Here is a 27,768-nt window from a genome sequence, read left to right as displayed (position 1 = left end):
AAGAATTTTCTTGTGAGTGTCACTCACAAACATAAAGATCAGTAAGCGTACTTGTAATAAAGTTTATCTATTAAATTGACTTCTTTATAAACTTCCTCTATCTCTGTAAATATTTAAAATGTGAACAGATATTTTTACCTTCAAAAAATATAAAGCAAATGACTTAAAGTAAGGAAGAAGCAATAATTTGAAGTGTAGGGAGAAACCTATTTTTCCCTGTATAATTCAGTTTTTTGAATTCAGTTTTCTTTAAGAAAGTTGAAACAAATACATATGAACACCCTTAACCTGTCACCTTACTTGAATAGCTGGTGAGAAAGATGACATTCAGCGGCCAATCACAGTATTTGTGTTTGGAAAAAGTTGTAACTATCAGATGGTATCTTTTAATATTTGAAGTTGTCTCATCCATCCTCCACCCGCTCAAGAAGGGCAACCAACAGTCAGTTGTAGGTGGCTTTTTGATATCTCCAGAAATGCCTGTGCCCATCCTCAGTCACTTTCACAGTCAAAAAGTGTTTCCTGATGTTCAGAAGGAGCCTCCTGTATTTCAGTTTGTGCTCATTTCCTCTGGTCCTGTCACTTGAGCACCACTAGAAAGAGCCTGGCTACATCTTCCTTACACTCTCCCTGCAGGATTTGTTTGTACATGGGTAAGATTCTTCCTTGCACCAGTCCTTCTCTTCTCCAGGCTGAACATTTCCAGCTGTCTCCTCTTACGAGAGATGCTTCAAGTCCCCTCATCATCTTGATGGCCCTTCCTTGGACTCTCCAGTACATCCATGTCTCTCTCATACTAGGGAACACAGCCCTGGACCCAGCACTTCAGGTGTGGCCTCAACACACCAGAGAGGCATCACCTCCCCTGACCTGCTGGCAGTAGTTTGGCTGAGGACACTCTTAGGGTATTTTGCAGCAAGGGCGCATCACTGTCTCATCTTCAGCCTGGTGTCCACCAGGACCCCCAGATCCATTTCTGCCAAACTGCTTTCCAGCTGGGCTGCTCCCGGCATGTTCTGGTGCCTGATGCAGGTCTTTGCACTTCCCCTTGTTGAACTACACAGAGCTCCTCTGGGGCCATTTCTCCAACCTGTCCAGGTCCCTCTGGATGACAGCACAATCCTCTGGGGTATCAGCATTTCCTCTCAGTTTGGTGCCCTATGCAAACTTGCTGAGGGTAAACTCTGTTCTGTCATCCATGTCATTAATGAAGATGTTCAACAGGAGTGGGCACAGTATTGACCCCTGGGGTACATTGCTAGTTACCATCTTCCAGCTAGACATTGCACCACTGATCACCACCCTCTGGGCCTAACCATTCAGCCAATTTTCAGTCCACCTCATTGCCTGCTCACGCGGCCCGTACGTTATAATACTGGTTTACTGAAATTTGGATTTCATTAATACACATTGAGATATTATCTGCGACTTTGGGGGACAAGTTTAATTGCATTTATTTACTTACTTATTTATTTAGCTTTCATGTTGTGCTTTCATCTTTAAACCTGAAATGTGTTGTTTTGACATCTTTGAAATGCATGAATTCTTATTTTCACTCTGTGAATCACATCCTGTGTGGTAGTTCTGGGTTAGGGCCTGTCTGACCTTCAAGAACAAAAAAAACCCATGGGTCATCATTCTCTTCAAACTCAGTTATGGTGCATTACTGTGTATGATTTAAACAAGAATGAAGATCCTCATGAGCTAAGTGATAATATGTTGGACTTGAAAGAAGGGAGTAATAGTAAGCTGGGTAATAGCAAAAATATAAAGGAGGAATATGTATTACACCAATAGTTTTGAGCTACGCTAACAGCCTCCTAACCCTTCTGTGGTACCACGGTAAATGATCAACGTGTTGTAATTGGTTTGGACAAAGAAATTTGCCTGTTGCTGCTAGCTTCTGGGTGCCCTGCAGCCTTTCTGCCATAAAACACTGGCAAGGTTTCAGCAATACTCAGGTTTTTCAGCAGCACTGTCTGAAGCTGAAGGTATGGTTTCTTACCATGATTTAAAGATAAAATGTAGCATGAAGGCATTAATGGTAATGAGAAGGAGGAAGAGAAGGAGGATGAGGAAGAAATAAACTGAGGGTGCCAGCACTTTAAACAGTGCGGAGCACAAATACAAATGTGTGCAACTGAAGTTGACAGAGTTTATTTTCATGGGACAATTCAGATGGATCATTACAGACAGTGAGATTGTTTGCCTGCTCAAATCACAAATAATTGAAGCTAAAAACCTCTAAAGAGAGCATGATAGTTAAGAGCCTGCTCTTCATTATTGCTTGGGGACACTGTTCATTTTCACTCTTCAGTAAAAACAAACAACAAAACAGAAACAGATAAGATCAGCACCCTCTGTTACATATTAGTTGAGGATGTATTTGGAAAGTTTTATTAATAAATTAACTTGGTAGTGAAAACTTAGTTTTACAGCAGCACTTTTTTTATTTTTTGCCTAGAATATTTGTGCAGGGCTTAGAATAATCAGTGTTATAGATATAAACCTGAAAAATATGAAAGTTTAAGAAGTGTGGACTGTAATATAGGAGATACTAGTTTCATGTACTCTTTCAAAGTTTAAAGAGTATGGCAGGATGCCTTCTGTTTTATTTCGGCGCCTTTTACTCAGTAATCTGATATATTATTTTTAAAATAAAAAATATTCTACCTTATTTTGAGCACTGGATTCCGTGTGCTTCTCTTTGATAACCAGAAGGCTTAACATTGGTGCCTTGGGTAAAATTAATTCTGCACACTCCTGAATATTCATGTCTACAGTACTTTATGGTTTCCTTTCAGGAAATCAGTCATCTGTGACCTGTACCAAGGTATTTGTTTGCTAGAAAAATTATACCACATCAGGATCAACAATTGTTTGCCTCTTTTCTATTTGGAAATCTGTGAAAATGGCACCAGGGAGTCTGTGCTTGTATTTTGTTTTTCACAGACTAAATAAAGGTAGAGTTTCATTTTCATGTTACTAGACTTTTGAAAACAATTTTGCTGAGATTCTGGATGAGTGAGCAGATTAGCAGGAGCAAGCACCTTGACTCTCATGAAAAAAAACTGACTCAGCTGGTCTTCTTTTATGTATCAAATACTGAAAGCAGCATAATGAATTTGTCTCTTTTTTTACCAAGACTTCAAGTTAAATTTTGTGCTACATGTCTTTGTCTTTTTAAATGTAACTTGTGTAAAATTAATTCCCAGTGGGCGTTAGCTTTGGAATTGCCTTGCTCAGAGGTTGTGCTCCATCTTTGAGACTGCTTCTAATTTTAATGAAGCAAAGCCAATTCTACCATATGTGGAGATTCTGGTACAAATCGAAGGTCTGACTTTGAAATAACAAGGGGTTTGGAACTTCATAAGAAAAGAAAAGGACCATTCTGCTACAGTGAAAGCTTTCAAGTATTCTAGTAGCCACATATAAATATTGTACTATTTCTATTAAGTATTAGAAATAGAGCAATGAAAAAAATTAATGAAGGGTTTGAACAGTGTGCCCTGTAATTTATAAAACATGTACTCAGAGTGCAAAAAAAAAACAGAAAAAAAAAGCTTTTGAGAAGTCTTTATTTTTCTAAGTAAAAAACCACACAGAATTTTAAGTATCTAGGAAGCCCTAGAAGCCTCAGCTTCCATGGCAGATTATCATACATGTAACTAAAGAGATAGACAGACTGACAGGAAGCCTGTTGGACTTGGACTGGAAGTTTTATCGAAATCAGCCTACAGAAAGCTCATTTCTTTTTAGGATAATTCGGCTTCTCCTCAGTTATGAGTGTTCCATTTGACACACTGTATTTCTAGTATTTCATATATTTCTCCTAGAAAACAGGATTTAGCAGGAGCAGCATAGGTAATTCTTTTTAACTAATTTAAGCATTTAACATGCAGTATTGATTTTTGTTTACATAGGTAAATAAAAGCAGGGAATATTTAGTGTGATTGTGTTATATATGCACAGCACACAAAACACAGTCATAAGCTTGCCTTCTAGTTTCATCTGGGTTGGAAACTGCCTTGACAATTGACTTTCACAGAACCTGTTCTTGAGGTATATAAAAACGCTTTTCCCAGTCTTTGCCAGTAGTAACTTACTTGTCCCAGAGCAGTGCATATTTGCTAAATAGCTGAAACAAACAAATCAAAGTAATTCCAGTCAGCTGGACTGACAGACTTGAATCTTTAAGATTTTTATAGAATCACATACTAAACTAGGTTGGATGCCATTGGTCCTCTTGGCTGCCTGGGCACAAGCTGGCTTATGCTCAGCAACATCAGTCAGCACCTCCAGGCCCCAATACTGAGCCCTGAGAGACACCACTAGTGACCAGTTGCCAACTAGATGTGACACCATTTACCACCACTCTTTGCACTTGGCCATCCAGCCATTTCTTTACTCATTGAAGAATACACTTATCCAGGCCACGAGCAGCCAGTTTCTCCAGGAAGATTCTATGGGAAAGTGTCAGAACTCTTACTAAAGTCCAAATACACAATGTCTGTTGTATTTCCCTCCTCAGTCAGGTGGGTCACCTTCGGCTTGGTTTGTGCATTATGGATATTTTTGCTTCAGTCACACAGTGAAGTTTGGAAAGAGTCAGCACAGGGAATAAGCATGGCCTCACTGCAGTCACCATTCTTGGATGGACAGTTCAGCAGCTTTCAGTCTTTCAAGGAGGTCAAGTGTAAGGAAGAAACAAAGAAACAGCATTTCAATCATACCTCTGTAACTGTTAAAAAAATGTTTAGCTCAGTCATGGCTATATATAACCATAGACAAAATAATAACATGGTGCAAGAATTTCTTAGAAGACTACACCAATGTATCTATCTATTATTTTACTCTGGCCAGAGCACTGCAGATCAGAAGCTGATTTGTTTCTCTTGATAATTTCATAGAGTCATAGAATAGTTAGGGTTGGAAAGGACCTTAACATCATCTAGTTCCAACCCACTGCCACGAGCAAGAACACCTCACACTAAACCATGTCACCCAAGGCTTATATAATAATACGATTAATATGATTGCCTTGTATAGTTGCAATAATTAATTTTCCACTGTCTTCAGTTCATTTTGAAATTACTCAATTTAGATTTAAATACTGAATGATTTTTTTTTCAATAGTCTGAAAATTTAAATAGTGTGAAAACACTTTAATACTGGCAAACTGAAATATATTGGAGTAATTTCCTTCTTCCCACTGTGCTGTTTTAAAAGAAAGACTCTGTGACACAATAAGGGGTAGATTTTTCAAACACGACTAATATTTGGCATATGTTAGGTTTGAGTTTGTTGTTTTGGGATAGTTTTTCAGCAGTGTTTAAAAGATAGCGTGATGATACTCTCAACCGCAGATGCAAAACTGAGAGAAACAAAACTATTGATTGCATTTTAAATTTTTAAATTTTAAATTACATTAAGTAATAAAGTAAAATGTTCTGAGAAAGTAAGCATTTCCCAGCTTCCATTAAAATTTATGTAGTGCAAACTCTAACAGCATTAAACTGATAAAGCTGAATTCTGTATCACCTGTGTTATATGAATAGCCAAAAATTTAGTAAAAAAATTGGTTTGAAACAAGGAGCGTGGAGCAAAAGAGACTTCACAAAGACCTGTATTGAGGTTGTAATTGAAGCTTCCTACAGTGAAGAGTAGAGGAGGATGAGCAGTATATACGTGTCTTGAGCATTTTTCTAAAACCATGGACAAAGAATTGCTTTCTTTTGAATGTTTTCTACCATTTTCCTACTTTTGTCCTCATAGCTTAGTCCTTAGGGTGCTTTTTGATTCATGACTTGGCCATTTGGAAGCAACATTTGTTATCTGTGATTGAAAATTAATGCTTATTCTGGCATGGCATAAGCTCAGTTTTTCTTCCTGTCTTTAGCCAGTGCTGACTATATCTTGCCTTTGTAATTTTCCCCTTATCTACTATAACGTAGTCTTTTATTTGGTCCTGTCCCTTCTCTCCTTCAACCTTTTCTTTTTCTTTACGTCTCTGATACCTCTCTCCTTACTTACCATATGATGAATGTGGCGATTTTTGGTGTTTTTATTTTTCATTTTTAATGAGTAACTTAAAAATAAACAACAATCAAACCAAACACATTTTAAGACTATTTTTTTATATCTGTTTTAATGACTGTACTTTAAATTGGGGAATTTTTAGCTTAAATTTTATTTTAATTTTTTAGTGGCTAGTGTTTTTCTGCACAAACAAGCATGTTTGTATAAAAATTGCACATAGGATTGTATGTTATTGTAATGAAAATATCTTCTACAATATATTGTTTATTTGGCTATTTTATAAAACAGAAAATGTGGATGGTACAGCAGCATAGTGGCTGACTGACTAGTTTTGCATTTTTGTACCTACATGCATAGTCTTAAAATACTTCTAATGTAATTACAAGTGAATTTGTTATTACTCTGTCATACCCGCATTCAGTCATTTATGCAGAATATAGGTACCAAACTCTCTGAGTTTCAGGCAACATAACATATAGCTTGACAAAGACCATCAGAAATACCATCATTGCATTGAATGGATATTCTTTTGCTTCTGCATCACCAATTGAATTTTCAGCTACTTTTCTTCTGATTCATCACTCTTGGTTTAAAGAGAAGCATGCTTTCCAAACATTCAGTGCATCTTCAATAGGGGGTAGTCCACCCATTAGTGTAGAGTCAAAAAGCTACTGTTGTAATTTTTCTTTCACATATATAGTGAAGACTTTCCTTCTTGTTGTTATTTGTAAAAGTACAACTGTGATTTATTGATTCGAATTTTTAAATACAGAAGTGTTTGTTGAGACACACAGAGCTGGAGTAACTTAGGAATTCTCAGATGCCATGATGATTACTGTGAGAACCTAGTGAAAATGGGGTAGCAGTTTTTTCAATTGCATAACATATGCACTGATTTATACATTTTGTAAAAACAGTAGCTTTCTACTTAGTAAACATATTAGAATTAAATTCTATTGTTAATGGTGGTAAAACCCAAACGTAGTATTATCCTTTAATAATGAAGTGTGGTGTGACTAAAGTAGCTAATATCTGAAAAGCTAAACTGGTATTTTTTAACCTAGAAAGTCTCTGGTTTGTCCCACTCTAGTTATTATCCTTTCTTCTGTTCAAATGCAATGTTTTTTTCAATTCTGAACATAGATGCTGATGGAAGAAAATCTCTCCCAAATTATCACTTGTCAGCAGATCCATAGCTACTGTGTTCTCTTTCTTAAATGAAGCATATATTGTTAGAGTGTATTTTTTCAGCATTTTCTGTTTACCGACTTTGGTGTTACATCTATCTTCTAACTAGAGCTGTTTTGGTATAAACATAAGAAAGGGAACTTCTTGAAAAAAAATGAAGTTTGAACTTCCAGATCACCAACCAAAATACAGTAACTTTCAAAACTTTAGTATGTTTAAATTAAAATGTCAAACACATTAGATAATGCTGGTACAGTACATGAACAAATGAATTAACTTTTTTTACTTGCCTTCTGGGATGTCCAGTGTCAAACAGAATTGCTCTCTGTATTGGTATCTCAAAACCATGTGGTGACTTTATTGGAGGTATTTCTGGTTGTTTCATTATTACTGGCTGAAACCATTATTTTTCCACAATTCTTTAATTTTTCTAGCTTTTCTCAAAATACAGATTTGTTTGAAGCAAACAACTTTTTCTGCTGTTGTAAAAATGATGCTGTTTCGTCTCATAGATTGTATTTCATAAAGATCTACAGTATCTAATGCCAAAAAAGCAGTTAGTTTTTCATCCACTAGTTTCTTTCTATATTAGGATTTTGCTACAAATGCAGCACTGTATTCAGATTTGTATGAATTTGGGTAATGTTTCCATAGTATGAAAGTTCTACTGCAAACAATAAAATTAAAACTTATTTTGTCTTGTGGTATTCTTTATACAGCAGAATAATGTTACTAATATGTAATAATTTTGTATGGTTTCAGTTGTAAATGATTATACCATTTTGTGATTTGTACAGACAAACACAAGGACTGCTCTGGTGTAACTTTGCATCTGACACATCAGAAGTAAGTATCTCCTGAAAATACTTAAATTTTACAATTTTTTTTCATTGGAACAGAAGGCATGGAAACCCCTCCTTTAGATTCCTGTGAAAGAGTGTAAAATAAAAGTAATACATGCATCACAATATTAAGATTTTTGAAGCTATGTGTCATTTGTTGGCAAAAATTTTTGTTTCTGCTAAGCAACTTGATGAAACAGTGCTATCAGTACCGAGTTAATCCAGTTTAAGAACTTCATATTTAAAAATCTGGGACAGGGACAGGAAGTGTGTAGGTGATCGTGTTGTTTTTCACATGTTTTGTAGAAGATGCTTTAAAATTTGCAGCTTGTATGAAAAAGAGTATGGAGAGGGAAGTGCTGTGTTTCAGCTGCTTTCTCAGTAGACCAGTTTCAGACATAATTTGTTTAGAAATTGGTGGTAAATGTGTATCGTGTCACTTGCAGTCATTTTTGAAATGGACTTGATTAGCACAGCTTGAGTTTTGAATTGCAGGCAGCCTTTGATTGCTGGAATGTATCTTATGATGTCTGTGAACACTGTAATACCACCAGGCGAGAAAGGTGAGTTGTAATGCTACAAAGTGATTATGTAATTTTAGCATCTGGTTTATTTTTACTGCTCATTGCGTAAGAAAATGTAGCAGAGACTCACTGAATTGTAGATGGAAAGATTAAACAAATGATGACAAAAAATAGTTATAATTCTAAAATTGTATCATATTTCCTGGTAACTACATCAGCAAAAGTGATCAGTGTTGTAGAAGACAATGTAGAGAACAATAGTGATCTGTGCAATACTGACATTTCTAGAAATCTTCTGAGTATTTTATTTTTGTCTTAATATTTTACAAAAAAAAAAAAAAGCACTATTTCTTTTCTTATTCTCACCATCCCACAAAAATAAAAAATAAAAAACGAAAAACCCATACAATTTTTTGGACTGTTCTTCATAAATATTTGCCAATCATGCTATTTGTGGTTTACCAAGAGTTCAGTTTTAATAAATTAATTTCTACCAGCAAGGAACTGTTCTTTAAAGAATTTATTCATATGTTCCTACGTGGTTAAAATGTCAAAATGCCGAAAAAACATTGTACAACAATGTTCCCAAACAAATTCTACTCAGTGGATTTTACCTGAAGTTCAGCTTGTATAGTCCCAATAGCATTTCTTCAAGCTAGCATGGAATGTTCTGTTTTAAGGAGTTTGATCACTGAGTCCATATTTGCCTATGCTAAACTGGCATTCTAAGTAAAATATGTGAGAACACTATTTTTACCATTTGCAGTTAGCTGCCTAAATAGGATGAGGTGGTCAAATGCCCAGCTGAGTTCAACTGTTAAGTGAATTCAGCCACTTGAAATCTTTTTCAATTTGAATTGAAGCTTAACAGAATTTGCTCTTCAGTATGAAAACATCAAAAGAAACCACCCTCCTTATACTCCCTTAAAGATATTTGATCATTGCAGATACGTTTTCACTTGAAGGGGGGTGGGAAAGGGAAATAAGATTCTGTGCCTGCTCAATAAAACTTGCAGTACTTCAGAAGATCAGAATGTTTTTTATAAAAGGAAGAATGCAGCCAGTCTCTCTGGCTGCATTTATCTCAGCCAGCCAGTCTCAGAGAGGCATCAGCAGAAGAATTTCTCTGTATGCTCCTAACACAAGTGTAGTGCTAAGTGTAGCACTTCTCTGCCAAAGTCTGTATCTAACCCTGAATCTTTAAAACTGGGCCTAGATCCATAAGATCTTACAATCAAGACTTCATTATAAATTGTATCATTTTAGAATGGTACCAGTTTATTTTCATTTTCTCCTGAGTAGATTGTTTACCATAGCTGTATTTATTTTAAGTGATCCTCTTTTAAGTGTTACATAGTCTGTAAGCAAGTCTATTACTTTGCTAGATAGCAGCAGCATTTGCTGGAAAAAACACTGCTAAGTTTCAGTCGCATTTTTTATGTACATCATCATAGAAGGTCATTTTCAAGTGACCTGATGTCATCATATAGATATGGCAGATGCATAAGTTGTTATCCAATATAGTTTGAAATTACATGTTGTCCAGTGTAGGTATACCTTTTGTAAACCATATTGAATGAAGTACATTAGTGTACCTTTTCTCTGATAATTAATGTTTTTTTCTTTCTTTATTGCTGTCATATTTTAACAGCAGTTGATGCAGACATTGCCTGCCATTACAAAAGGTTTCCAATGCACCTTTTTGCCTACAGAGTTCATACACACAGATTAGGTAAGAGTTTTATTGCAACATGGCTATATCAAATACTTAACAGAAAAATGCTAACACTACAGCATATTTTTTTAGATGTCTCTTGTTCACATGTGTATTGGTATGTTATAGGTAAAGTAGTGAGTGGATACAGAGTGAGAAATGGTCAATGGACATTGATTGGTAGACAGAGTCCACAACTACCACAGGTTGGTTGTTTTTTTAATTCTAAATATAAATTTTGATTATCTTTATTTAAAACCAGGAAGATGAATTGACAGTCATGTACCCATAGATACACCTCATGCTGTTTCCACTGGTACATGTTGTGCCAGTAGAAAGTGAATATTGCCCAGCATTATCATGGTTACATTACGATGCACAAACCATCCTGAAGTTACTTTTCAGATGTGTAGCAGTTATTCTTGTGTGTGGGTGTTGATGTAAATAATATGAGATGCTTTTACTGATTAGGGTGAATCATCCTCTCTTTCAGGCATTCTATCCAGTAGAACATCCTGTGGATGTTAGCTATGATGATACCCTAGCAGCTAGATGTGTTTTCAGTGGTGAAGGCAGAACTACAGAGACGCACATCGGGTAAATTTTCTCTATTTGCTCCATGTTGTTGGTTACATTTAGAAATATTCTTGTTTCATGTCTCCTTTCAGGATAATTCTAATTGTTAAATTCTACCAGAATGTTCTGTTTTGCTATCTAGTGTGCTAGATATTTAACTCTACACAACATTCATTGCCCTCACTTCGCTGAAGTGTTCAGAAGCTATGCTACCAAGCACCTTACTCAGATGTTGGGCTGATATACACTTAACAGGAGTCATCAAGTCTAAAAAAATGTATTTTTAGTAAGCTGAAGTTACGGACTGTTTCAGGCAAAATAATAAAGCATCACAATTTCTCTTATTTCAGAAGAAAATTAATGGAAATTTATAAAATTCTGATACATTTTGAAATCTGACTTTAAAATGTGAAATAATATACGAGTTACCATTATTTCAATGTAAACATATACATGCTTTTATCAAAACAAAGCCATAAATGACTAATAATGATCAATAGGAAAACCTGAACTGTGTTTGTCAGTTGAAGAAGACAGAGTTCTGTAAAATGAAGTTGATAAATATAACTATAAAAATAGATGCAATATTAAAAAAAATATTGTCTTAAGTCGCTCCAGTTCTTTGCACTAGAATTTGCTGCATATATAGACTAATGAAGATACTCTGCAGAAGTCTCTCTGTTCTGGAAGTATGTGCTGCAGAACCCCAAGGGTTTAGACATTTAAGGCACTGAGCACCCCAATATTGCATCTCAGTAGAGAGATTAAATTTATTCATGAAACAGGGTTTCTCAGGAGTTCAGATACCTAATAGAAGCATTCTGAGTTTTCTGTGAATTTACTAAAACTGTTCTTGATGGAGTTTGGATTTTTTTTCTTTTTTACTGTGATACTTAGAAGGATGATCTTTGTATTTTTTAGACACAGTAATGTGTCAGGTGAACCAGAGTTCATGTGGGTTCCACATCCCCTTTTCTACTAGAGTTTTAAAGAGGAAGCAATTATAGTAACAGATATTGGGAGGCCAACAGTGAAGTTAATGCTTTCTAACTAGAGCTTGCCCAGTCAGAGCCTGATTTTTCTGGTCTCCAAGGGATGCTAAATTTTCAATGCATGGAAAAATACCAGTTCCCCTTTGAAATAGTCTATTTTCCCATGTTCCCCATATCTCCCCTCTGGCTGGTGTCATTAATGTTGCTATGGTGAATAAATGAATGCTGCGGGATGCTGCTGGAAAAGTCAGCACTGACGTCTTTTGCAAACAGCTATTAGGCCACCCCCGTAACTTTTTATGAATGCAGACTCAGTGGTTAATTGTGAAAGCTAATTAAAAAATGTGAATGTAAAAGCCTTTATTTTGCAAACCTTTCTCTACAGCTCTAGCTTATTCCATTGTCAGAATTGTAGCTGTAAATAAAATATATCAACCATAAGGCAGAGGAAAAAAGCAGGAACAGATCACAGTTGCAAAGAGGCCCTGTGTTGTCTGTGTCACAAAGGAATATTTTTCAGAAAAAAAAAAATTTCTCATACCAGCTTTTTTGTCTGTTGAAGACAGAATTATGTAGCAGTAGAAAAGAGCCTCTCCTGTTCCAAGTGCATGGACAATATTTATCAAAGAACGGAATTTTTCCAGTGTTTAATCATTCTTGTTGCACTCATATCTTCCTTACAAAGCTTGTGATCAAGTTATTCTCAAGATTGCAGTGCTGTCTTCTCTTTAAGAGATATTTAGGGTGTCCTAATATGTAATGAAATTAAGTTCTGCTGCATTAGAACCAGTATGATTGGCCAATAAATGGATGCATTTGAACATGGGGGGGGGAAACTGTCATAAAAGATGTCTGCTGAAATGAAACATAGATGTTATTTGCAACGATTTTAAATTACATTTGCCCCAGATTGAAAGGGGATTGTATGAATGCAGGCATGATGGATGGTGCAGTTCTGTCATATTTCACCAGAATGTGTATATAGTAGACGACACACTGGGTACTATGAGGATAATACTGGGGAAATGGAAAGAAGAGCAGATCAAATAGTTGATGCAATTTTCTGTAGAATCAAACTCAAATTGTTAGGAATTTCTGAGATACTTGGGGAGTTTGTGCCACCTGGTATTGTCTACTGTAAGCTGAAAGAAATCCTTGATATTTGCAGCAATGAAGCTATTAAATGTTTTAGTGTGGGACGTCTACTAAATATGACATTGCCACTTTTTATTTAATACTCTGTTAAGCAAGTTAGATTAATTGAATAACAGCTCTATCCAGCTCCTCCTTTTTTCCTAACTGCCACATCTTTTCTGTGTTGTGTAGGGGAACAGCCAATGACGAAATGTGTAATTTTTACATTATGTACTATATGGAAGCCAAGCATGCAGTCTCATATATGACCTGCACACAGAATGCAAACCCTGAATTGTTCAGAAATATACCACAGGAGGCAAATGTCCCTATTCAAATCATGTCTGATATGCTAAAGATGACACATGGACACCATGAAGGTGAAAATAACTTATAAAACATTGAAAAAATGCATTTTATTCCAGTCTTTTTTTGCTCACTGACGTATTTGTCTATGTTGCTTTGATATGCTAAATTTTCATCAGACAAATGAGATACAATTCTGAATAAAATTCAAGTCCCTGATTATAGACCATCACAGGATTCTTCTCTTGTTTTTGTTGGAAGTATTTGTCATAGTCTTTTGTCTGTTTCTTTCTATTGTCATCTTCCAATTTCCAGTGTATTTTTATAGTTACATAAATTGTGTACCCAAACGATTGACCTCTTTTCTATGCTAAATATCAGTACTTTATATTAACACTTTGTTAGTATTTGCTTTATCTTCTGTTTCCTACAAAATTAAATTGTAACATTTCCATAGTTTTCCTTACCCCTACTTTGTTATGGAGGGAATCAAATGTTTATATGGAACACCAGCAGGCATTTAATTTCTAGCAGTAGTATTACCCAGAAGCAATCTGACTGATGTGTCTGTGCAGCAAAATATGAATCTTAATTTTTCATTCCAATTGTTTCACTGCTGCATTGTTTGGTATAACTACTGTAAATAGGTAAAATATCAAATGTTTATTTCAGAAGGGCTTTTTTTTTTTTCCCAGTCAGAAGATACAAAATTCCATTCACATACAGAGATTAACATCATATCCTAATTCCATTTTTCAGAAACCAAGGATAGTGATAAAAGTTCTTTGCTGCAGCAAGCGAAAAAAGAAGAGGAAGGGATTTTGGAGCAGAGTATGTACTTGTTTATTTCTATATCAAGTACGGGACACACTAATGTAAAATACTGAGAAATTATACCCAGATTGTTAATAAGTTATGAAGGTTTTATTGTTTATCTTTAATTGGTGTAACTTGCAATGTTCTGTACAGCTAATAGGATTGAATGCTATATAAGAAATAATTAAAAAAAATAGTCTACCATTGATCTCTAGCTGTGTAGATAAAATTCTTCAGAGCATTTTAAGCTCATCAGGTTTTCCTGTTCTTGGTTTAATTTGCTAAAGAAGGTTGTGATTTATCCCTTAAGTGCAATCCTAAAGGATGGACATGAAGAAGTAGTCCTATAGTATGTAACTGCTCTAGATTGTATATGTGACTGTCTGCTATTAGTTCTCCCCTATTTCTTAGTTTGTATTACTATATATGTATTAGGGAATACTATGTTTTTACAGTTCAATATTGGTTGTATATGTGCTGGATTGAGTGCAGCTATTGTTTAATACTGAGCTATTTTTAACTACATTTGTGTATATGTGTATATGCACATAACTTGTGCAAAAATGTCTGTAGTACTTAGTTGCAGGACAAAAAGCCATGACTGTTATAAAGCTTTTAGAAATATGCTGAATGTTGTATAGGTTTGGGAGATACGTTAAAATAAGACTGTATTTTAAAGTTTTTGTGTGTCATATGCCATTTGATAAATATTTGTTTAATATCAAGATTTTTCTTGATATAAATGAGAAGACGATCTTGAGGTTCAGACATGGCTCAGACATTTAATATATTCAAAATAAATTAAATGCAGATTTCTTTTTGCCTTTGATGAGGCAAAAGGTTAGGACAGTGTTTAGAGTTTTTAGTAACATCTTCTGTAAGGGTTAAATTTTCTACATGCCATATTGCAAAGTTAACTCCAATAATTAAGTTACAGTTACATAAAAACTAGCTTCTGGGTCTAGTGTGAGGCATTCGTGCCTATGGCAGGTGGTTGGAACTGGATGATCTTAAGGTCCGTTCCAACCCTAACTATTCTATGATTCTGTAACAGTGTCTTGACTGAAAGTACTTTAAACTACTGAAGACAGTATTTACACTTCCATATCTGAAACTTAACCTTAGTCAATTCAAGGTGAATTTTTAAAGAAAGAAATACAGTTATATTTTTTTAAGCATACTCTGGAACAGAGTAAGCTAGCTGCTTGTAAATGGAGACCAAGATTTATACTGAAAAGCTGCTCCGCCTTTGTTATTAATAAGTGCATTAGGATTTGGTTGATGAGCTTGTTCTCTGTGAGTCTTACTGAATTTGTTAATATTTGAAACAAAATGTTGAAACAAGGTCCTGTTTTTAAAAACTTTTTAATTTGTCTTTGAAACATATCCCAAAGCCACATTTCTACAACGCAGTCTTGTTTTTTGAGACCGTTGTTTAGTATACAACATCATCTAATCTGTTTTCATGGAAACACCCTGCATTGTTTTGTCCATTTGAAATTACTTGAGTTCATAATGTGAGATATTAAAACACAGTAGTTTCTTTGAGAGAGTTTTATTCCATATTTTAAGTGTTAGTTTAAGATAAACTCTCCCATCATTTACAGGAGCCTAGCTTCGTTTTTACATTGATAAAGCTCTAACTTCAGTTGAATTATATGTGTGCAAGCAAAAGAAGCAAATTGAAAAATTAGATCAGGTTTGGTTTTATTTTTGTCTCCAAAAGGGAAAGGTGAGTGGCTGTTTCAGGTGGGGTTTGGTCCTACAAGTGCACGAATACCTGGTAAGATACACTGGGAATACCAAAAGCTGAAAGTGCTGTGGTAGAATGTGCCTGTGAAAATTCCACACAAATTGGAGTCTGGTTTTGAAAAGAAAGTGCTTTCTGTAATTGTGTTGCCAGTTTGTCCATCTCCTCAAGTAATTTTAGTGAGACAGCCAATATCAATCAAATTTGAACAAGGTCTCAAGGACAGGAAAATTCTAGTTTGGAGGGAGTTGCACAGAAGCAAATACATACTTTCACTGAGGTAAAGCTTAAAACATAAATTTTTCCCCGTATGTCCTGGCATGACATACTCTGGACAATAAGTTTATCTACGAAACACAGATCCACCAAAACTCAGGTTTTTGATTAGTTCTATTGCTGCCGAGCTGTTGATCAGTAAATTCAGACTTTGATTTGCTCTGGAGATAATGCTTCAACAGTTTTTCTATAATTCTGTCTTTTGTCTTGCATGTTTGTTCTTTGATGACTCACTGTGTTGTAGCAACTTAAATTTACCCTTGTTTGTTTCAGGTAACTAAGTAAAAACTGTCATTTCACTAAAACTGAGATGCTTGTTAATTTATCCTATTAGCTGGACATCCTTACAAATCTAGGAGGTAGAGGCATGGTCAGAGACAGATTCTGATGTGAGTAGTATTAAATCTATTTGCCTCAAAAAAGGAAAACAGAAAAGCCCACCATGTGAAAGAAGCTGCCTGCTAATAATGTGTCTATCACGTGGTTGCCTGGGCATAGGGTACTTCCTGCTACACACATGCAATTTCATTATACTGGCACCTGCAGGTGTTATCATTGCTTTTATGTTAAATTTTCAGTTTCATCGCCTTCACTTATCAGAGGCACATTAATAAACAATGTAAATATATCAAAATAAGTAGTAACCATCACAAAGTGAACTACCACTTAGCATGAAGACAGAGCTAAATCTCTGTAGTGTTAAAATTAAACTGAGCTTACCTAAATGAAACTGACCTCATTATTCCTCTGTTTCTGAAACAGAGTCACTGTTTGGTGAAGATAAACTGTTCATGCGAAGTTAATTATTATAGGAAATGCAATTGATTTAGACATTTGTGCATATTGGAGAGTTTCCAGTTCCTGCTGAAACACAAAGTCCCTAGCAAAACAAATATGATTTATGTTTTATTTTGTTGTTCATAGATAGAAGCTTGATAAAATTGTATTCAATAGATACAGTAGTGAAAAACTAGCATCTGTTCATAGCGCTCACCATGTCTGCTAGATGTCTCTTCTTTACTTCTGGAAAAAAGGCCTAAATGTGTTTTTTTCTGTTTGTTCAACACTTTCCTGGCTATAGTCTGTGGCATAACATAATACATTTAAGATCTATTTTGCTATGCAAACAGTGAAGCAGTCTTTACTATTGAGAAAATCAGCTGCTGGTGTACCTGGAAGCTGTATAAATGCTATAGGCAGGGGTAGTTTCTTAATAACAAACAAGGACTATACCGGTGATGGTTAACCAGAGGGGCAATATTTGTTAAAAAAAAAAACTAAGGCTGGCTTGAACTGAAAATTCACTTGCAGCATATAAACTATAAATCAAAGATTAGATTTGATTTTTTGTTTTAGAAAGGCATGTGTGTACACATGTATTTACACATACATGGGAGAGGAAAGAGACAGGATTTTTGTCTTCTGGTATTAATATTTACTGTGGCACTTACAAAAGTAAATTTTTGCTTGTATCTGGTTTAGGAAAGCTGGTAGCGAAAAAGTAACATACATTTTTGCCTCTGATGGTAGAATCTGAAGTGAGTCTAAATTGTGATTCTTTTGCTTTCAGTATTAGCCAGTTAACCAGCCAGTATGAGGGTTTTTTTCCCTCTCATCCCCCATTATTTCACAATTACCACGAGCAGAAATAGTTTCAGGTAACTGAATAGTGAAGTTCAATACAAGTGAACCTAAGATCTCTCTTTTTGAATGTCCCAGCTAGACTCATATCAAAACTGTTTTAACTGAAATCCCTTTCAACCTCCTGCATTTAAGATAATACTACATCTTAAGTCCAGCATTCAGAAGTTAGCTTTTATAAAGTTGGGCTTTAAGTCTGCAATATAGAATTGCTGTCCTAGTGGTGAGATTATGTTGAATAGAAACACACCTCCCTGGGCTTCTAACTTGTTCTAGAGATTCAGATCTGTTTAGGGAGTGAAGTAGAAAAGAGAAAAGAATATGACTTCATGGTCTAAGGCAATTTCATGCTCTCTGTTTAAAGTGTTTTACTCTAGACTCTTAGCAGAGTGGCTGAATGGTTCTTGGTAGCTGCGTACCTTTGAGAAGTGTTATTTCCTGATCTGTTTTCTTAGGCTTTGAGGATAGACAAAACAAATAACTGGAAATAATTCGTGCATATATGCAGCTCCTGCTGTAATAGACTGGATGTGGCTTTAATTTAAGATGTGAAATATAATGCTAAGTACCAACTAAAACCACATTTTGAGACATTTCTAGGTAAACACCTAGAATGAGTAGATGCTAAATGACCATTCTGACTGTAATCTTTAGCAAAGTAGCGGTGATTATGGACCCTAATTTCATTTTACAGGCTGTAACAATGAAGCTAATTTAGTGTAAGTAAGTGTTTCATAAACAGAGATGATGGAATAGAAATGTTAAGAGATGTCTTTCTGTTTAGTTAAGACATTTTTTCAGGAGTGCTGGGGGGTTAAATATTTGAATGGGGTTAAATATTAATATATAGTGATTGATTGTGGGAGGAGGTTTCTTTGTAAGGAAAATTAACATCATAATTCATACAAAATGGAGGCTGAATTAGGTTTACACATTATTCTGCTATTTATTACTTCTTGGATGCCTAACCTTTTAATTATTTGCAGTTGTTGTATGCTGTATTTGTGCATGAGTTAGCACAAATACCCATACAAACAAATATTTCGCACAACGTATCTGTTACACTACTGGAAATATTTTGCTAGGCTGTAGCTGAGTCTGTGAGTTGAGAAACTGAAATGTCTGTGTTGCATATTTTGCTGTAGTACATTTCTGTGAAAGACTTATTACAATAAAAGGGTACTGAACAAGGCTTTTTGTGGCTGGGGTAGAAATTCTTGATAATTTAGCTGAAAGGAGGAGGTATACCTTGTCTTTTTCAGCCTCATCTCTCTTTTATTTCGTCCTTAAAAAAAAAAAAAGAAAAAAGAGGGGGAAACATGAAGGAAGGCCTACAAGGCCTCCTATTTCTTATTTCTTACAGAATAGGTGTTGAAGAGAAAAGGAGAATCAGAATGCAGACAGATCCTTGATTTTTCAGCTTAAGAAATGTATTTCTGCGACAGTATTATATAACAAATCCATGGCAGCAATGTCAAACAATAGGACTTAATGTGGTTTTTCACAGATTTCTAAAATAAATTTCTCATAATTTTCCTTTGCTAGTTTGTAAAGAGAGAAGTTCAGTTTGGTAAGTGGTTAAAATTTCTCAGGTTGATAGAGAAAGGATGTGGAGTGCCTAGAATGAGGTGTTAGAGACATTTTTAGATTAAGGCCAGACATGAGAAAATCTTCAGATGTTTTCACGATCAGGTTGCATGTTTGGTTCTGGAAGATTTTATAAAGTCCCTTGAATACAGTACAAAAGTAACAGAAAATTGACTGAATTAAACCTTCAGGGGGAAAACACTACTGAAAGGTATTAAGAGCAATATTTACAGTTGAAGAAGTATAATTAGGAAACTTCAGAATTGCAAATTACTTGCTTCTTGTTTCAACACTAAACGTTCCTGCTCTAAGTTGTAAATAAAAGATAAGCCTTCGATGTGGTTAAAATAAGGTTATTTATAATCTTACAAACACATCTTCAGCACAATAAAGAAATGAGCATCAGATCTAAGCAAAAAAAATTGCAGAGGTGCTTCAGTTGCATACCTGAGCGGAAGAACACTACTGACAAGCCTGGAAGGAAGCTATTTTAAATTGAATGTTTCAGTCTTCACTGTTTGAAACCTGGTTTAGGTTCTTTGGCTCTTCAAATTATAAAGGTATTTTAGCTTCCTGTTTATCAATGAACAACTGCAAAAACTGCTTATAATATCGTTTACATGTCCAAAGAAATAGAAAGTGGACATTGTATTATTGCAGGAAGATTTCAGAAAAATTATGAAGTCATAGAAAACACACCAAAAATATTTTACTGTTATTATTATAATTAGCAAAATAGTTTCCCTTTTTATAATTTTCATGTTTTCTTAAAAAAAAAAAAACTATATTGTGATGGTGCTTAAAAGAAATAAATTGAATATAGCAGAACTACTCTTTAAAAAGCACAGTTTGATATATGTTGGTTTCTGAGAAGAACTGTATTTACAAGAATGTGCTGCATCAAATAGAAATTTGATGTGGAACTAGTGTACTGTGTGCTTGAATTACGAATGGGTGTAATGTATCTAAATAAGTACAGCAAAGTCCTATGTAGTAAACCCACCGTGTTCATTGCTAGTTGTTTAGCAGTAGCTGATGTATTTTATTGTAACAAAATGATTGGTGCTTGTCAGGAACTTATTACTGCTCAGGAAGGAAATGAAAGAATAGGGCAGTTAGGAAACTGCAGCCAGCTTTGTTTTGAGCCTCAGGTTCTGATTTGCTGATGAAGATCACACATCTATAACAAAATGTAATCCTCAGTGAAGATTCTTTTATCTTATTTCATACTTTCTGTTATCTTTAGTGCTATCTTTCCCAGTTGTAAACTGGTGATTTTATAAACTATGCTTGGCCTCTTAAAACATTTGCACATTAAAGCATTTTGGCAGTTGGAGAAAAAGAAAGAATGAATTAAAACCAAAGAAAGTGCATGTGCATAGCAATAGTAGGAAAGGCTCATTTTAGGACATGCAACCATGGAAGAAAACAGAAAATGATTTTGTTTTTTAACCTTTTCTTCCATCTTTTTTTTTTATAAGCTGCTTAGAAATGCCTTGAGAACAGATAAAGTTCTTGTTCTTCAAACGTGTCAGCTTGGCTATGCTGTAAGTGCACGTCACTTAGGGCACAGTGATGGTAACCAAGAATCTTAAGAGCAGCTTAACTCTTTTCATTTCTTCATATCAATGCCTCCTTCCCCCAACCCCTGAAATCGCTTTAAAGAGAAGACCATTTTACTTAACCTATTTTGGTTCTCAGGAATCTTTCCAATGCTTTCATCAAAGCAGCAGGTTAAATCAGTATGGTAGCACTTGAATGAAAAAATAATAGCAGACTAGAAACCATTTTGAAAGTTATTTTGGTTTATTATATCAAACTGTGTCTAATGTCATTGCAAATAGATAGACATTAGGTTTTGTTCACTTTCTTTCCATGCCTTTCTCCCATACTTTTCTACCAGCAATGTTACCTTATGTATGCCTGTTAGAATGAGCTTAGTAGTTTCATCTAGGAGCCATAGAAGGCAAAGGAAATGAAACTGTTGATTTTGATAAATGTTTACTTTGAAGACATTTGTTCATGATGGCACAGTCTGGAAGGTAATATTTGCAGCCAAATTTACATATTTTCATCAGGAAGATAGTTCTTCAGCTAAAACACAGTTCCGTGGTAAGACTCTTAACATATTACACAGTCATCACCTTAGAGCTAAGATGAGGTGAAATCATAGTTGGAGTCTACATTATTTAGATCCTGATTATAGAACTTATGAAAAGTCAAAGCACTATTTTTGCCATATGAACAAAGGAGTAGGCCAGAAGCACATCCTGGTAAGACACAAATATGCAGTCTTAGAGTACACTTAATTCAGAGATAATTAGGTAACTGAAAGTCAACTATGAAAACTTGTCTCCTGCTAAAATCGCAGCAGGACTGAGACACAGATTTTGCATGACCAGCATACTGGCTCCATGTCAGATCAAACATGCTCAAGAAGAGACTTTCGATACAAGCATTCACACCTGTGAAACACACAGATAAACTTTGCAGTACCAGTCCCCTGTCAACACAGAGGACTGTTTGCTAGAGTTTTGCCCTTAACCTGTCAGTTTTGGTTATTTCCTGGTAAGACATCTTTTTGTTAGGAGGCTGCAGCAGCAGCTTTATGCTTCAAATCCTGTTCAGGCTGATTCCTAACAAAAGTCTGAAATACCAGACTGGGGAGCCTGTCTGAACTGTCTCAGTGAAATTGTACAGTCATTATGACACAACTACATCTTCAGGAGATGACAATTCCCAGACACCACACCAGAGTGTTCTTACTTCTTTTTCTAAAATGCATAAAATGAGTTTTCATGTATGTATCGTAACAGCTACACGTTCAGGCTCTTTGCAAGGGCTCACTTATGGCTGAACTTCTCATCTGTCTGATACCTTGATCCTGCAGCACCATGGCTAGACTCTTCACCCAGGCTGGAAGTTTATACTTCCATCAACATGGTGAAGTGCTGGGTAAGGACCACGGACAGCAACTGCTCGCGGCAGGTGGGGGAACTAGTGTTTGAAGCTGGGAAAAAAGAATTGGTTTTAGACATGGATAGTTCAACACCACAGGGATTCAACCCAGAACCTGGTGGTTTAAATACTACACTGTTTATTAACCTTAAATTAATCTGGTGTTTTATTGAGATCGGGTGAGATTCAGCTCATGGGTTGCAGTAAAAGTTGCCAATGTTTTTATTTGTTTGTATGACTGTTCTCCAAAACACTGTTCTGTAAAAGAATTTTCCTAGTGTAGAACCACCATAAATAATTATGTTTAAACTTACTGGAATATGCTTGTGCATTGTTTCAATCTGGAGATGTTGTTCTTGACAACTGTCACTTCCTCCAGAACAGCAGAAACTGTAGCTATTTGTATTCAGTCATTTTTTACTGTATTACATAGAGGGAAGTGCGCTGATAGCTTACAAATAAGAAGTGCATGTAAGTATTTTCTCTGAAACTAACCTAATCAGTCAACTTCCCTGAGACTGCACTGCTAGACATCACTTTTTTTAATAAGAGCAAGTTGTTCATTCACCCATGTCTTCTTCTAAGAATACCGAGGCATTCTAAAGGCCAGGCTGCCTCATTTCAAACAGTACCAAACGTAGTGTGTCTTGCTGATATTCCTTTCCCATTGAGTATCTTGAGACAAGCAACATCCTTCAACTGTTCCATCTAGTACGAGACAGCTGTAAAATGGCAACATGAGATCATGCTCTAATCTTTGCTGCATATTGGTCTGTAGAGAGCGACTGTTAATCAGAAACATTAGGAGTCTCATTTTTGCTAGTTATTGATAGTGAATTCTGAACTACTTTTTAAAAATATACTGCCTACAGATCACAGAATCACAGAATCCCAAGGGTTGGAAGGGACCTTGGAATATCATCTAGTCCAACCCCCCTGCAAGAGCAGGGTAATCTAGAGTACATCACCCAGGAACTTGTCCAGGCTGGCCTTGAATATCTCCAATGCAGGAGACTCCACAACCTCCCTGGGCAACCTGTTCCAGTGCTCTGTCACTCTCACAGTAAAGAAGTTCTTCCTGATGTTAACATGGAACCTCCTATGCTCCAGTTTACACCCATTGCCCCTTGTCCTATCACAGATCTATTGGAATCTGCCTGGGGATCACAAAACAAAGCTGAAAAATGTTGTTCCTAAATAATATGAGACTTCCGTTCACTGTGTGGAGTTTGGGGAACAATTGAGTAATCAGGAAACTTCAGTTCTTCCCTTTGACATCTGCACACATTTTTTCTGCTTTTTCAATACACTGAATTATATCAAGATGCCAAGAAATTGACAGAAGACTTCAGCCTACTGTTTGTGTGAAGCATATGGAGATGCTGGGCAGATATGTAGTCTTCATGGATGTCTTTGAGCTTAAGGTGTAGTGGTTTCACATTCATTTTCTCAAACACATTTACTTAAAATAAAGATCACAGTTTCAGAGCAGCTACACTGTAGACCACTTTCACTCTCGGAGGCACACCACTTTTCATACTTTCAGTTCCTAAATATTCTTAACTGTTGTGGTTACAACACCCTGCCTAATAAAAGCAGAAATAGGACAAGCTGAAAAATGCATCATCTATAATCATTGACAGTGATATATTCAAACCACTTTACTCCACTTTTTGAAAGTTCCTCATCTTATTATCATAAACTTAGTACTAGGAGAAAACCAAAACTGGTCAGCCTCCTTGGAGTGGAGTACCTGATTATATCTCCTGTAAGAGTCACTGGAATTTTCTATGAAAGCACGTTGTCCTAAAAATTTTTGCCAGGGCTTTTGTTGTTCTTAAGTTGGATACTCCTGCTCTCTTCTCCTCCACTGAGTTCTATCTCATAGCAGTTTCTTGTATAGTAGGAGAACCTGCTTTCAGACAGGTAAAATGAGCCACTGCATTGTTTTCTGAAATCAGTGAGCGATATCTGTTGTAGAGAGTGAGTTAATTATTCATGGCAACCATTGCACAACAGAGGTAGTATGCAGTGTTTCTGGCTGAAGCAGGAAGCAATTTTTTGTTTATTGTTCAAATAGAATAAGCATATGAGTTGTGAGTTAGGGATCTGAAACCTTTCTATAAACTGCAGCTTTCCTTTTTGTGACCAATTACAAGAAAATTGATCAGGCTGTTGATACAGGCTTAGGAAAGAGTAAACTGGGCAAAGATCACTGAACTTGCTTTAAAAAGGTCTGCAGTTTAAAATATCACCAAGCTTGCTGATTTAGGGAAACTTCACAGTTACATTAGGCAGAGCACTGCTTTTGTCATTCAGACCTCTCTTGTTGCATGTAGAGGAGTCATCAGGCTTGGCTCATCTGCCAGTCTGCAGCCATGGATACCACCAAAACATTTGTACGTAAACTTTGTTGAATTTTTAAAATGCTGCAAAAGTATAGTTAAGGCCCATGGAGAGTATGTTAATACTGAATGTTTCATGAGTAGAGGAAATTACAGCTATGTTTCTGCGTCAGCACCAATGCTTGGATGCTTTAAGTAGAGACTATTGAACCTGGTTAGTCTAATTATAAACCTTTCTCAGAATAAATATGATTTCTACAAAACTTCTATCATACTTTTTTGATATTTGGATTTGTTCTGAACAGGTAGTTGGAGTACTTGAATGATGGGATTATGAAGCTTTCTAGTTTCACAACTGTATTTGAAGCAAATAATTCATATTTGTTATATAGCTTAACATTTCTCTCACCTAATTTGCTTTGTTCATTTCATTGAAATTTTCTCTGTTACTTAAGTAATTATTTTTTGACAGAAGATTTCATCTGGGATATTTAATTTTCAAGGGCAAGGAATGGAATCCAGATCAAAATCATTGAATTAGGGCTGTTTATAAACATGCCAGATCCTCTTAGGGTCGTTTCCAAAAGACTTAATTTCCTCTGTCCCAGGCTGCAAGTGATGGATCTGATTCTGGCTAGGTTACTTTGGTGAAAGCATTAACTAGTTATGGTTTTTCTTTTCTAAGAAATATTTTATATAGCCTGTCATAAAATAATGTAAACTTTTAATTATGAGTGATTTGTACTTAAATAAAAGAGCACCTACTGCATTAAACCTTAAAGCATATTGGATGTCTCCATTCAAATGATGCAGTTGTATTTGAAAGAGTTGGTAATAGTTTCAGGCAGCCAGCATACTTGGTTAATAAATTCTAACAAGTTTGGTACCTGCTGGTTAGCAGAGAATCCCAAGAGAGGGATATACTATCTTCATGTCATCACTTCATTTAACCCTGCAGAAAGAATTGAACATTTGACTTCATTAAAACCTGTCTGGGTGGTTCAAATATTTTGTGAAGAAAAATGTGGTTCTGGAATTTGCATACCTAATATTTGGTTGTTTGCTTTCAGCAATTGTTCTGAAATTTACTGAAAAGCATGTTGGTGTCTAAGAAAACTATAGTCATAACTGTATTGCTAGCAAGTAGCTTGAGAAAATACTGTTTCCTGCATTGCCAGATAATACTGTGTCTAAAGAGTTTTACAGTTTGAACAAAGAAGAGGGACAGAACCCAGACTGAATTAATAAACAAGAAGTTAATGGATCACTGTTATACCAGTGTGTCTTCTTTTTACAGTATGCTCTATAGAATCTGTTTGCAAAGGTGAAGGTTTATTTTCTCACAGCCTAAGCTTCTTATGTGAGGACAGATTGCAAAGAAATCTATTTTGAAATGCATCATGACTGTCTATTGTTTTCTTTATAAGTTAACAAATTAGTAAAACTGTAGAATTTTTACCTCTGTCTTATAAAAATTAAGTAAATCTGCAGTAACCTGGCAAATCCAGATAATTCCATTGTAAACATTCTTTTACTGAAATTTGCATACTTTTATTTTTTATCTTGCTCCCAAGAACATCTGTGCAGAGGTGGTGATATTTTTGTGCTAGAGTTTGAGGTAAAAGTGGATGTTTCTATGTAAATTAAAGTTGATAAAATTTTTTACATTATCTTTTCATACCAGAGACTTGGCTCATTCAGTTCCTGAGTCTGAAACAATTCCCTTTTATACCACTTTTGACAAAGACTGTTTGAATAACTTTGTTGCATTATACTTTGCTGAAGCTGTCAAAAATTACGCTGTTATAATTGTTTTTTCCCTCCTTTCCTCTTATCTTTTCTTTTTCTTATACAGGCGATTTCTATTCACTCCTTTCCAAGCTGCTAGGAGAAAGGGAAGATGTTGTGCATGTGTATAAGCATAACCCTACAGAAAAGGCAGAATCAGATCTTGTAGCTGAGATTGCTAATGTAGTCCAAAAGAAGGACCTTGCCAGAGAGATCACAAATCATGACGAGAGGGACAGTACTAATCTTGTCAGAGACAGAATTCAGTCTGAACATGGTGAGGAAAGCTGGGAAAAAGAACATACAGGAGGTGGGTTAGGGGTTAATTTTATACAATGAAATGCAATGTAAGAGCTGTGATCCACATTAGCAAAATCTGAAGGGAATATCAGTTGATGCTTGGAAATATTTTACATGACAGTTTTACTAATTATTGAAATGTTCTCCCTTTATTTTAGAGGTATTTGAGTGGGGTTCTTTCCCTTCTGTGTGTGAAATAAAAATGTGTACCAATGGCACAATACCAGTACTTTCTGGGGCATCTAATATTTTTTTCTACTCCCAGGACTTTTAATTAATGGTTTTGTATCAATTGTGTAAGCATAGGATATATAAGACATAGGAAATGAATTAATGATTTTTTCTTAATACAAATAACTGCTATGAAATTATCACTAGGATAATTAATGCAATTTATGAGTTTTCTGATTACCTTGGTTTGTCAGATATGGGATTTAATAAAACTTATTGATGTGGTTTTAGCAGGTGTTTTTCCTCTCATTCAGAATGTGTGGTAGTTAATCCTGAAAAATTCTTGGGAAGTAAATTCTTTGCATATTTTTTTCAGTAAATTGGGCTTAGCTATCCAAGTATTCTTGGATAGGCTGTTTTATCATACTAAGAATATGATTCATTCCCTTCAGGTTTCTATGACAGCAGAAGCTATATATTGTGTTTATTTTACTTACATTTTGGTCTCTGTGATATTGATTGTGCTTGGTCTTACTTGCTAATGTGGAAAGAAAGGTAATACAGCATGTGACTGATATCTCATAAAAGAAGCTGGTATATATGCATGAAAGTCATTTGTATGCAAAAGCTGTAGCAGCACATGCTTACTTTTATGGTGCAACCAGGCAGTTTGATGTTTCCAAGTGCTATTGTACATAAATGCATATCATCCATTTGATTTTTATTTCAGTTCAAAATGTTAACATGTATTGTCTCCACTTACATGAGATTCTGTCATAGTATTCAAATTCAGCAAAATTCTGGGTTTGTATTTAACAGAA

At 35.5% G+C, this 27,768-nt stretch overlaps 1 protein-coding gene across 8 annotated transcripts in view; it reads left to right on the top strand.

Moving 5' to 3' along the window:
* The window catches only part of PAM (peptidylglycine alpha-amidating monooxygenase), a 137,028-nt gene that overhangs the window by 83,009 nt on the left and 26,251 nt on the right, over positions 1-27,768 (top strand). For 5 of the 8 annotated variants that reach the window (XM_034072775.1, XM_034072773.1, XM_034072769.1 and 2 more), the window contains 8 exons: positions 8,025-8,073; positions 8,565-8,632; positions 10,245-10,325; positions 10,437-10,513; positions 10,801-10,904; positions 13,202-13,389; positions 14,075-14,146; positions 26,544-26,786. In XM_034072775.1, the coding sequence (XP_033928666.1) occupies positions 8,025-8,073; positions 8,565-8,632; positions 10,245-10,325; positions 10,437-10,513; positions 10,801-10,904; positions 13,202-13,389; positions 14,075-14,146; positions 26,544-26,786 (882 nt within the window). The remainder of the gene's footprint in view (positions 1-8,024; positions 8,074-8,564; positions 8,633-10,244; positions 10,326-10,436; positions 10,514-10,800; positions 10,905-13,201; positions 13,390-14,074; positions 14,147-26,543; positions 26,787-27,768) is intronic. The other 3 variants (XM_034072771.1, XM_034072772.1, XM_034072774.1) reach the window with 3 other exon arrangements.

The sequence above is a fragment of the Melopsittacus undulatus genome, chromosome Z (genome assembly GCF_012275295.1).
Source record: "Melopsittacus undulatus isolate bMelUnd1 chromosome Z, bMelUnd1.mat.Z, whole genome shotgun sequence".
In the NCBI taxonomy this organism is placed as follows: domain Eukaryota; kingdom Metazoa; phylum Chordata; class Aves; order Psittaciformes; family Psittaculidae; genus Melopsittacus; species Melopsittacus undulatus.
Note: the sequence above shows the minus strand (reverse complement) of the source record. Positions and strands in the feature narration are given on the sequence as shown.